The 11767-nt window shown below is 38.1% G+C and overlaps 3 protein-coding genes across 4 annotated transcripts in view; 2 read left to right on the forward strand and 1 right to left on the reverse strand.

Moving 5' to 3' along the window:
• LOC111863227 (putative tRNA pseudouridine synthase Pus10) overlaps positions 1-1650 on the reverse strand; it is a 10593-nt gene extending 8943 nt beyond the window's left edge. For both annotated transcript variants that reach the window (XM_023849342.2, XM_023849341.2), the window contains exons 1-4: positions 1470-1650; positions 1257-1382; positions 863-1173; positions 535-746 (exon numbers count right to left, since the gene is read on the reverse strand). In XM_023849342.2, coding sequence (XP_023705110.1) covers positions 535-746; positions 863-1173; positions 1257-1382; positions 1470-1628 — 808 coding nt within the window. In that variant the 5' untranslated portion in view covers positions 1629-1650. The remainder of the gene's footprint in view (positions 1-534; positions 747-862; positions 1174-1256; positions 1383-1469) is intronic.
• Positions 1651-1907: 257 nt separating this feature from the next.
• Positions 1908-4050, forward strand: LOC111863228 (uncharacterized protein C1orf198 homolog). The gene is made up of 2 exons (XM_023849343.2): positions 1908-2367; positions 2445-4050. The coding sequence occupies exons 1-2, from the start codon at positions 2071-2073 to the stop codon at positions 3192-3194; spliced, it is 1047 nt and encodes a 348-aa protein (XP_023705111.1). The 5' UTR covers positions 1908-2070; the 3' UTR covers positions 3195-4050.
• The window catches only part of LOC111863209 (dynein regulatory complex subunit 5), a gene marked incomplete in the record, with an annotated part of 25397 nt that continues 15945 nt past the window's right edge, over positions 2316-11767 (forward strand). The window contains 1 exon segment of the mRNA XM_023849309.2: positions 2316-2363.

Here is an 11767-nt window from a genome sequence, read left to right on the forward strand (position 1 = left end):
CACTTTTCTCGGGCCATTATCTCCGTAACCGTTCAACTTTGGACATAGGTGTTTTGGGTTATATCGGCATACTTTAACATAAGGAACACCCTCCCGAAGTTTGGTCCATTCCTCCTGGGACACCCTGTATATCATCTATTCTCCCTCTAATTTCAACCAGCTCTTAACTCTTAACACCATGGAGCTGAATGAGAGCTAATGAGTCCTATTTGGATGTTTCTACAGCTGGAATGCTGAAATGTAAGCATATCACACTGTTCATGTTTGCTCTAATTTGCCTATTCTTTTGCAAAGCATGTGGTCAATTGTTGGTGTCTTACACACACAGCCATTTGATCATCTACATTCAGCCATATTTACTAAAAGTATTGCAAACAGGTTTCAGCTATACAACCCTCATGTAATGAGTATACAAAGTAACTGATAATGAATGAGCAGGAAGTATTGTAGCTACACAGAAACTTAGCTATGTAACTTCAGTAGAAATAAAGTGATCCTGATTCACTGCCACTTAAACTCCACACATTTTATTACCTGCAATGAATAATGAATTATGTGTGCATGTAATGCTGTCAAAAGTAACTGGTGCAGTTGGTACTGGTGGTGGTGATGGGAAGAACTGTTTGAAATGAGCTGCCTCTGTAGTTTGCAGTGCTAACTCAACTGCTTTCCGTGTGTATAGGTTTCCATGATATTTACGTTTCTGGGCTCTACGGATCTTAAATACATCTGCATGCATCTCCAATCTACAAACAAAAACAAATTAATGTACTAAATGGATTGACTTGTCATAAAAAAAAGATCCATAAAGACATTAAAGTGGACACAGAATCATCATTACACATATTTCACTAACACTTACAAGCAAGAACATTCATCTTCATCACCAGAGTAAACCATATTAACACCGACAAAGAAATTAGATTTCACTCCTGAATCAAGTTCTTTATTTATAGATTTCGCTATGAGCGGAGCAAATGTCCATTTCCAAGCTTCTTTTACGGATATCACATGCTTCTCTTGATGAAGTTCTCGTAAAGCAAAAGGCACAGGAAACTTGTCCGCCAAATGCAACCACAGAGAATGAGCTCTAAGTTGAAAAGTAATAGGTAGTGACAATGCACAAGTAAAAATATCACAGTCGTATGACGCTTTTTCAACACCAGCAACAATCTGTAACAAATGTGTTCATAAACTGAGGATCTCTATTTTTAGGAAGCATGTCTAAATGAATTCATGATTTCCCAGGAATTTACCTTCTGCACAGTATCGTCGGCAGAAAATTCGTCTTGCATAAGTCCAAGACAAACTATGCACGGATTACACTTAAAAAATTTTCGGTCTGGACCATTGTCAAAATCGTTGTCGTTCTGCAGTCCTGTCTGTGAAAAGAAATATATTAAGTACACAAAACTTAGGTTACATACATTTCTCGATACAATGACGGACAAAAATTAAATGCAGCACACCTTCACTAACGTTTCTTTGACACAGTTGTATGACTGGGGGTTCCTTTCTCCTAAATAACGCAAACAACAACGCTGACAACAGCCAAGATTTCGTAAATCTTCGTATACCTCAACATTGTCAAGCATTAAACCACACTCCATTTTAACCGACCTTAACATTAACGACAATGACAATCGACGCACGCCGTCGGCAAAGTCGCCAACTAATTGGAATTAAGCACGGATTACTACACAATGGTCACGGCCGGTCACGGCAGTCACGGAATAGACAACTTCACAGAAATGCATATTAGTATGCATGTACAAGTGCCAAGAGATCTTACCTTCTTACCGACAGAGTCATCGGCAGCGGTCATTTTACATCAATAAACTGACGGGAATATAGATAGTAGCATCAATTCTTTGGTGACGTCACGGCGGTTTAAGAATACGCTACAGAGCTGTAGGGGTCCGGATGGCCATATCCTACGCCTAGATTGTTTTTTAATTATTTTTAACAACAAAAAAGTCTCGGCGGATGCGTAGGCAGCGATTGGCAAACAGCAGCTTAGAATTGTGTGAGGTGAAATAGTCAGTGACTCTAATAGCCGTAAGTCGTGTGATGATGAGTTTAAGCTCAATTGAAACTGTTGCGGAAAAGTATTTCCATTCTTTGAATCCTATTGCTGAGAGAATTTGTATTGATGTTGCGACTACAAGAGATGCGTATGAAAATCTGTGGCATACTTTAAGTTACAAGGACCAAAGTCAGGTTGTTGATGAAACTATTATTCATCCCGAAGCAGTTCTGAAGTACTCGTTCTATCCTCGAGATGAACCAGAATTTAAATACTACCCGTGTCTACAGCTTCAGACAGGAGACAAGTTGATTACTGATTACGAGGGTGGTAAGGGCTCGGTAAGCAAACTGCAATGTATTAGTTGTCACATTGTCTTCTATAGTTTCCAGAATTTTAGTAATAATATTTCTTTCAGGATTTGGCATGGCGTGATGAGCATTCTGCACCATTTACATGGATGACACAAAGCCAGTTGAATCTCTGCGTTATAGATGAGGCTGAACCCGTGAGAAAATATCAGAATACCACACCAAATACTCCTGTAACAAATCAACAGAAAACTTCCCCACATAAAAAGATTAATGCTCAACAAACTAGTGTGTCATTTATTGATCCACCAAATGTTGTTTTGGGTGGATCATCTTCCAAATTAGTCGGTGCAATAAGCTCAAAACTAAAATTTCCACCGAAGTCTGGAACTGGGGAAGATAATTTGTTAACAAAGATAAAAAACAAGACAGCTGTATTAAGAATACAAAGTTCAAAATCAACTGCGATCAAAACAAATGGAGACAATTCTGTTAATGGGCCTGAAAGAGAAATTTTAGTTCAATCAAAGTATAGTTGCTCTGTAATACCTAGCTCAAAGCTTCCTAAACCAGGAGGAGGAAAGTCTGTAATATCAAAACCCAAAACTCCCCCTCCTCCTCCACCTTGTAAGCAGAAACCTCTCATTCCCAGTCCCCAAACTGATTCTGAGGAAAGGGCTCTCTTACAAGAGAGTCCTGCAGATGAGCTTGGTCATCAGTCACAAAAATGTGATTATGATGTCACATGTTCAGGTGGAAGTCTTGACAGCCTTGATAAGTTTCATGTTGAGTTAAAAATTCCATCCACAAGTGATACAGTTCCAAAAACTGGATTTGATTTTCTTGATAACTGGTAATATTCAGTTGTTTAGCCGGAGTATTTTGTTAACTCCCAGTAAGGTTGTCTTTTTTATGTGAGGATTTGCAAGTTATATGGCTAAACTCGAGCAGGTCACAAATGAACCCTATTCATGAATGTGTGTCAGAAACTGATAGCTTTTGGGCACTGCTGGCTCTACTATTATTTCAGTTGGCTTATTGTATTCAGTATATGAGACAGGACTTCTGGATTGGACAGAATCAGGGCTTATCTTATAAATTAGGTGGAAATATTGGGCAGCTAGTTTTATCAGAGACAGAGTCCATGCCTTAATTGACAGGTTAAATAAGGTAAGTATTGCTAGGCAGCTGGTAATATTTTTCACAAACATATCCATGTGGCTATACATAGGGGATATATTACAAAGCATTAATTTGGTGCATCTAAAGACAGTTGCAGGAAACATAATTTTGTAGATGTAGGCTGTGTATACTGGTTTGGCAGCTAATGGAACTGCTTTGGCAAGTGAATATTTCATATAATAGTAATTTGGACAGAATCACTTTTATCATTTTGTTGCCATAAGTGTCAACTATATATTTTCTATACCAAAGTAGATTTATGTGGTTTGAGTAAAATGTGTTAATGTATAGGCTCTTTGCAGACTGAATCTATTTGTTTTGGTTAGTGTTTACTTGTTGCACAATTGAGGATATTGAAGGTAACAATTACTATGATGTACTTCTTCTATGCAGTATGATCATATATGATCATGGTTCTGAGATAATTAGGAAAATTTGACTCTTGTATTTGTATATTGATACCAAATATATTGTCTCCGAAATGTGTGTTTTAAATAAAAACAAGATGAATAATGCCCAGAAACATAATAATTGTATTGTATTATTGCCACAACAGTAAGATAACGTTTATTTGTTTCTTCAGACTGAAACAGTATATCATTTGTGTACATTGCCATATCTTTGTGTAATCATTGTGAGTTGCTTAAAGTATGACCTCCAACTAATGGAAATAATCAAGAATTTTCTCTTTTTGTCATCCAGACCGGTTTTGTGGCCCACCCAGCCTCCTATCCAATGGGTACAGGGGGCTCTTTCCCTTGGGTAAAGTGGCTGGAGTGTGAAGCTGGTCACTCACCTCCAACTAGTGCCAAGGTCAAGAAAACATGGATCTGTACATGCACAGGGACTTCACCTTTTACTCACAAGTGTAGCATTATAGTTTTCACATAAAACTATAGATTGGTTACAGCCATCCATTCTTTGTATGCAGCGTGCAGCTGATGTGGATTAGTATAAAGATTAATTAATCACAAAGTCACTATTACACACTGGGCAGTGAAATATTTAGCCTGCTGTGTTTTCATTTTATTTATTATTATCACTCAACAATCCATACATACAGGTATTACAACCATTTGGATAAGGAAATTGTCAGTTTTACATCTAATTCTTGTGCGTATCTTTACACTATACACTGTATCACCCCAATATAGGGGGTTTGTCATCTGAATAATATTATCTAAATCTAATTACCGTTAATTTCATTGTCTTTACACAAATACAACAGATTACTCAGCTATATATTACATTTACACACTTGAAAAATCAAAAGACATAAATTCATCTACAGAATAAAAGGAATGTTTCAGCAAAAAAGATTTTAATTCCTTTTTAAATGAGTTAAAATTTTCCCTTTGTTTTATTTGATCGGGGACGTTACTATACAAACTAATTCCCATATTTATCACACTCTTAAAAAGAGCTGTATTACTGTGCTGTACATGAAAATTTAATTTTTTTCATGTGTTATACTTATGAATGTCCGAATTTATTGCCATAAAAGGCTTGTATTTTTTGATAAAGCGTGTCACCTCCAATATATACAGAGAAGGCAATGTTAATACATTGTAATCTTTAAAAATTTGTCTACATGATGTGCGACTACTAATACCACTAATCACTCGAAGAACCTGCTTTTGCAATTTAAAAATGCTTTTACTTTCCTCATCCCCACCCCACAATAAGATCCCATTTCTCATACTTGACTCAAAATTCGAAAAATAAATAATTTTTATCATATATGGACTCATTATTTCTTTTAATATTTTCACCATATAAATTACTTTGCATAGCTCTGCTTTTAGAAATTGAGCATGAGCGCACCATTTTAGGGTTTGTCATGTGAATTCCAAGAAATCTCAGTTCTGGCTGATATACTATTTCTGTATTATTAAAAACTATTTGTGGTCTTAATGGATCTCTTCGCTGTTTTGAATGAAATGGCATGCCAGATGTCTTTTTAATATTTATTATAAGGTTATTTTTTTGAAACCATGTTTCTAATTCTTTCATAACGTTCATTATTTTATATTGAAGGTCAAGTTCATCTTTTCCAGTAATTAACAAATTGGTATCGTCTGCATATAAAACCAGCTTTGCTCCTTGAACATTTTCTGTAAGATCATTAATGTATAGTAAAAATAAAAGCGGCCCCAACACTGATCCCTGTGGTACACCATACTTCACTTTCCTATATGATGAATTATAACTGTATTTGACACTGCCATCAGTGTTTTTTATTTCTACATATTGGAGTCTGTTTGACACTTAAGACCTGAAACACATGTTTGGCATGCCTCATATGCCTTTGATAAATCAAAAAATAATCCTATGGCATATAGGCCATTATCTAAGGCCTCCTGTATACTTTCAATAAAAGATTGACTTGCTTTGTCAGTTGATTTATTCTTTCTGAAGCCATTTTGGGCCTCTGTTAATATATTATTTTAAATTAAAAAAAGGCATTAGCCTATAATACATTAATTTTTCTAATATTTTGGAATATATTATGTGAATAATCCTAGGATAGAAAAGGAGGTAGAAATTTGTGCTACAAGCCTAGCCACACATGTGCATGCTTTGTCACAGTTTTATTGCATATTTTCTTGTTATCTCCCTCCGAATTAGCCTGGTCTCAGGTAATTAAATAGTTGTAATGAATATGACAGGAGTTGTCCAGTGACTGAGGTTAGCTCTTTCTAAGGGACCTAATAGAGTAGGTGTCCTTCCCCCCTCACCTGAGGATGGAAACAGATCCAGTTTCCAAAATGTGTTTTCTAGTTTCTAGAATACCGAATGATGGACCAAGTCCAAAAGCCCAGTAATTACATACTGTCAGAACCCTTAAGAATCTACTTAGACTGATTTTATTTTCATGTTCACAAGGTATCATCCTTTTGTTTGTTAGATTTCTTCTGTGTGATGAAACCACTCACCTTGAAAGGTTCCCTCATTTCTGGAAAGATATCAGCATAACTACAGGGTCTTATCTGTTGAATATGATAGTTTGTTTAGGAATTTCCCACTGCTGTTGTAGAAAATCTTTGATACTGACAGCCACATGGGAATACCGTATTTACGCATGTATAGGCCGCACATTTTTTGTCAAAAATTCAAGAGGAAAACTGGGGTGCGGCTTATATTCGAAATATTCGAAATCACACTTCATTTAAAAAAAAATATATTCATAATTAGTAATACAGGGTGTTCTACTCCTGAAATAATATTCCAAGAAAATTATTTTTTCTATAATTTCTGTCTTAAAAATTGTGCTGCGGTCTATACACGCACGTGGCCTATACATGCGTAAATACGGTATTCATGTGGATGCATGTAAGGATATTTTTGTAGCAAACATGAATGCAGATGATGACAGTTTCAGCCTCTTGGACTGCTTGTCAGAGTTTTACACTCTTAATATTGTATGCCTCAGTCAGCTAAACATTGATCCTTGAAGAAGTTTCTCCAGACAAGGATACTGTAGGTGGGACTAGTCATTCAGCTGCTGTTCCACTATCAGCCAGTACAACCATGCCTATTGTCTCAGGAAGTTTAGTCCCTCATGAAGTTATTTCACATTACATCTTCCATTGAATCTAAGAATTTTGCTCCAACATCATAATGAGTTTGTAATGCTCCATTATGACAGCATAACTGTCTTGTACCTATGTCACATTAGTATGCAGAAGTGTTAAATGGTTTATATTATATTCACAATCTTGGAAACTACCAGTAAACTGTACATTCAGCCACCCTCATACAGTTTTGTGTATGTGCAGTGACATTGCCACTGTTTTTTATGTTTGAATGGTTGTTCACACTATTAGATAGCAGCAGTGTACAGATAAAGTCACTAATTAAAACATCTGCATTTTTACATAATCATAATCTACAGATAAATGTGGAGTTACAATATGTTATTAGAGCCACAAAACAAAGATGTATTTGGAAAGTATGTACACTTCTCGTCACTTCCTTCCCCATCTCTTCCAGTTGACTGTGCATATTCATGTGATTTCATTTTACTTTAAATAAATGTGCATTTGACTCAGCATCATTAAATAACTGTGAATCAACAAACAAACTTTTACAGGACCCCCTATCATATTTTTGCCCTATTTTATCAGCATAATAAACATGGATTTATTTACCCAGTCCTGGATATCAGTATAGTTTGTGTTCCTGGGTCACTTTAACCTGGAACATGTCCTAGAAATGAAGGAGTCACAATTGCTTCATCTCATTTTACAGTTCCCAACATTCATTATGGTATCATGCCCAGAATCCTTAGAAATTGAACATGGGATTTTACACTGAGAGAAAAATAAATTTGAAGTCCCATAGAGATGGCAACACAGGCACTAATAATGAACATTGTAGCCCCATGGACATGTACTTTTGTGCACTCTCTTAATTTTCTGCAGTGTACTGCTGGTTGCTGGTTTGTAATCAGCTGCTACTGGTAGAGAAGAATGCAGGTGGCTTTGACAGTCTATCCCAAATAAAGACATTGGTGAACTGTGATAATTGTTGCCAGAACTATTTTATAATGACAGCATGACAGAAGAAAAATGGAATGAGATTAAGGAAGGCAGATGGTCACACACAACACTATTTTATACACCATTTCACGGTTGTGAACAGGACTGTTCTGCCAAGTATGTAGAATAGTGTTTAATAAAATGGTGACCAAAAAAAATGTAAAAGGTAGTTTTAAAAATAACTTCAGAGTTTTAAAGGTAAATGCATGCATACAGGCAGATAGATATTATATGGACGCCCAGAATGTGATAGTTGGGTGAAATCTGACTGGTAATGTCAACTGATAGTTCTGTGACTAATATTAACAGTATTCAGACAGCAGTATAGGGAGACAAGTTGGATAATAGTGGGTATGATGCATGATTTTATTTGACCTATTCCCTAGTCCTTTCTTAAACCTGTTTTTCAGCATGCCTGGGTATGTCTGTGTGACTGCATCAGTCACACACTAATAAGTTTTGAAGTGTGATTGCTTAAATCTACAGATCTGGTGATCATAGGAATCTTTATATATGTGTCAACTTTTAGAAGCTGGAATCTGAAATTTTTCTTAAAGATAAGTCTGTAAGTTGTATAAATATTAAATTGTAATTCTTCTCTGCAGTTAGAAACATTTGAAAGAAAAGAGATTGCATAAGTCCTTCCCACAGTGTCTATTTTTGCAAAAAATTGTTGCACATGTCATTACATGTAACTGTGATATGATCTCTAAATGCTCACCCTTCAATTGTGCATTGACCCTAACTCTACATCACTTAGTATGAAGTATAATAATCGACTTAGGGAAATGTGAAGGCTGATGTACTAGTAGTATGTAGATGAAATTGTACTGCAGGGATTGAACATATTGTAGTGTATAATGTCTTGTATTTTGTATATCTTTAGTTTATTGTACACTTTTAGCATCTCTTTTAAGAAGAAGAATGAGCGTGGGTTAATTTCCAACACTTTGTATCTTTACCGTAATAAACATGTATCTTGGTAGCAGTGACTTGTTTTCTTTTTGACACTTAGTACATGATAAATGAATAACACTAGTGGCATTCTGTCTCTTCCATACTGAGGTATAATGCATTTATGTCTAAAATTTATTTCTTTCAGCACAAAACAGGTATTTAAAAACAAATTCCACTAAAATCTGGGTACACATAGTCTGGAGAAAACAATTTTTCTGTAATGGTTTCATGTTGGAAGACATGTTACCTTGAATTATTCAGTTGGATTTGAGGTTCTCGCAATGATGACTGTGAAGGGTTATTATCTTCTGGGATGTAATGCAGTGTAGTCTGTTAGAATACCAAACTAAATGGTGTTATGTCCTAGAAGATAGTACTTTTCAATTATTCTGTTCCATGATGATATGATTGGAAAGAGAGCTCTTATTGCCTGTGTTTTCTAAAAATTGTTACACCTACCAGTTTGTGTCTGCTTATTAGTTTGACAGTTTCAGATGTAACAACTCAAAAGTATTCCAGTGGGTTACTGGTATTTTCTGTATCAAATCCAACCATCATCATTAACATCCAGAAGAAAATTAGTTTAAATTTTTATCAGTATAATGGCAACCACTTGATGCGATCTAGAGCTTTCTCCTTCAAATGAAACATCTCGCATACATGGTATCTCTGGTTTTGGAAAGAGACTATCCAGGAAAAGTGATAATGTGGTAGTTTTTCCATTTGCTTTCCACATCGCAGTACAATAGGCGTTCAAACCACTCTGGTCACGCCTGTTGCTATACGAACTTGAACCATCTCGAGCATTATTTACTCTGTGCTTCAAGTCGCTGCTGATGACGCTGCTTCCGGCATCAGTTTTTGGTGTCTCTCTTCGTCTGATGCCTACCCTTTGACCTGTCCAGCAAGGGAGGCCCTGCCAGTAGCTACGCTACCGCTGGTATAGCTCTCAGGGTCCTTGGCATATTCAAACCCCCTCACCACGATTAGGTGGAGCCACCTACGAGGGGGTCCTCCACTTGATGCGATCTAGAGCTTTCTCCTTCAAATGAAACATCTCGCATACATCGCATCAAGTGGAGGAACTGTTTTGGAAGAGACTGTGGACCTGTCGTCTTGACAGATTACTGATGAATGAATGAATGGCAACCAATCACATGAAGAAGGAAGTAGAGCCAGTACCAGTAACATGGTGAATTGAACTCCACCTCTGACAATGGAAAATATACAACAATATCGATAAAAGGGCTCACCCATTTGCACAAATATAGTTTTTTTTTAACTTTGTTGACTGGTTTACGGCGACCAGTGCGCCGTTTGCTGGTGGGAGTTTGTTTATGAGTTTTCACTAGTAATGGGCTCCATTAGAGGCCTTGGGAGTTTGTTTATGATTTGTCAGTAGTAATGGGCTCCATTAGAGGCCTAGCGACAAGCTGATCACCCGCCCAAGGAGTCCTATCTAATGTGTAAGATCTAGAAAAACCGAAGTGAACGGAGAAGTTCATGGAGGCAGGCCTAGGCCCACTGGGGCTGTAGTGCCAAGGGGAAAAAAAATGGGCTCCATTGGCCTGTAGAACCACACCATAAATGTATCTCCAGGCCAACTACCTACTTCTGGTTGACTGGCAGAGCGAAGCAAGCGCTAGCCAATCAACGCTTACCATGGCAGCGCCAACTGCGGCAACAGCAGATATACACCGCTGTCCAAAAAGTATCCGACTTTATTTTTTTGCCACTGTAAGTAATGGCCAAAGGTGTGGGGAAACTGAGCGTAGTGGTAGAAGGGACTTTCATACGCATGCGTGATTTTTTACTGACTCGCAACACCGCCAGATGCATCTGTGGCTGCCAGATAGCGAAGCGGTGTAACACGTGTTCGTCGCATTCTCGTTTCGCTCAAGATGACAGAACGCTTGGAGCAGCGATACTGCATCAAGTTTTGTCAGAAACTTGGGGATACCCAAGCGGAAACGATCCGCAAAATTCAGCAGGCTTTCGGCGATGATGCAATGGGGGTCACTCAAATTAAAGAGTAGTTCAACCGCATTAAAGATGACCGTATGTCGGCGGACAGTGACCATCGTTCCTGGAGACCGTCAAAGAGCCGAAATGCTGATGTCATTGAAAAAGTGCGGACACTGATCATAGAGGGCCGTCGTTTGACCATCCGGGAAGTTGCTGATGAGGTTGGAATCAGCAGAGGTTCCACAAATACAATTTTAACTGAGGATTTGGGCATGCGAAGAGTGGGGGCAAAATTTGTGCCCAAGCTGCTTTCGCCGGAGCAGCAACAATGCCGCCTTGAGGTTGCGCAGGACATACTGGGGTGCGCCAACAGGGACCCTGAGTTCCTGAAGACTGTGATCACTGGTGACGAGTCGTGGGTGTACGGATATGACTCGGAAACCAAGGTCCAAGCGTCACAATGGAAGCATCCAACATCCCCGAGGCCCAAAGAAGCACGACAGGTTCGGAGCAATGTGAAGGTGATACTGACTATTTTTTCGATTACCGGGGTGTTGTGCATGATGAGTACGCACCACTAGGCCAAACTGTCAATAAGGAGTGCTACCAAGAAGTCCTCCGCCATCTTCATGATGCAGTTCGGCGCAGTAGACCGAAGCTGTGGGACGCACGCAACTGGCAGCTGCATCATGACAACGCCCCAGCTCGTTCATCAGACCTGATCCAGGGTTTCCTGACCAAGCACGGCATTCCGCAGGTTCGCCAGGCTCCCTACTCTCCTGACA

This window comes from Cryptotermes secundus, unplaced genomic scaffold, assembly GCF_002891405.2.
Source record: "Cryptotermes secundus unplaced genomic scaffold, Csec_1.0 scaffold665, whole genome shotgun sequence".
In the NCBI taxonomy this organism is placed as follows: domain Eukaryota; kingdom Metazoa; phylum Arthropoda; class Insecta; order Blattodea; family Kalotermitidae; genus Cryptotermes; species Cryptotermes secundus.

What these genes read in the sequence shown, in the direction of transcription:
- LOC111863228 (XM_023849343.2), top strand. Translation starts at nt 2,071, where the DNA reads ATGATGAGTTTAAGCTCAATTGAAACTGTTGCGGAAAAGTATTTCCAT. An exon ending in ACGAGGGTGGTAAGGGCTCG is followed by an intron (nt 2,368 to 2,444) that starts GTAAGCAAACTG and finishes TATTTCTTTCAG; the next exon opens with GATTTGGCATGGCGTGATGA.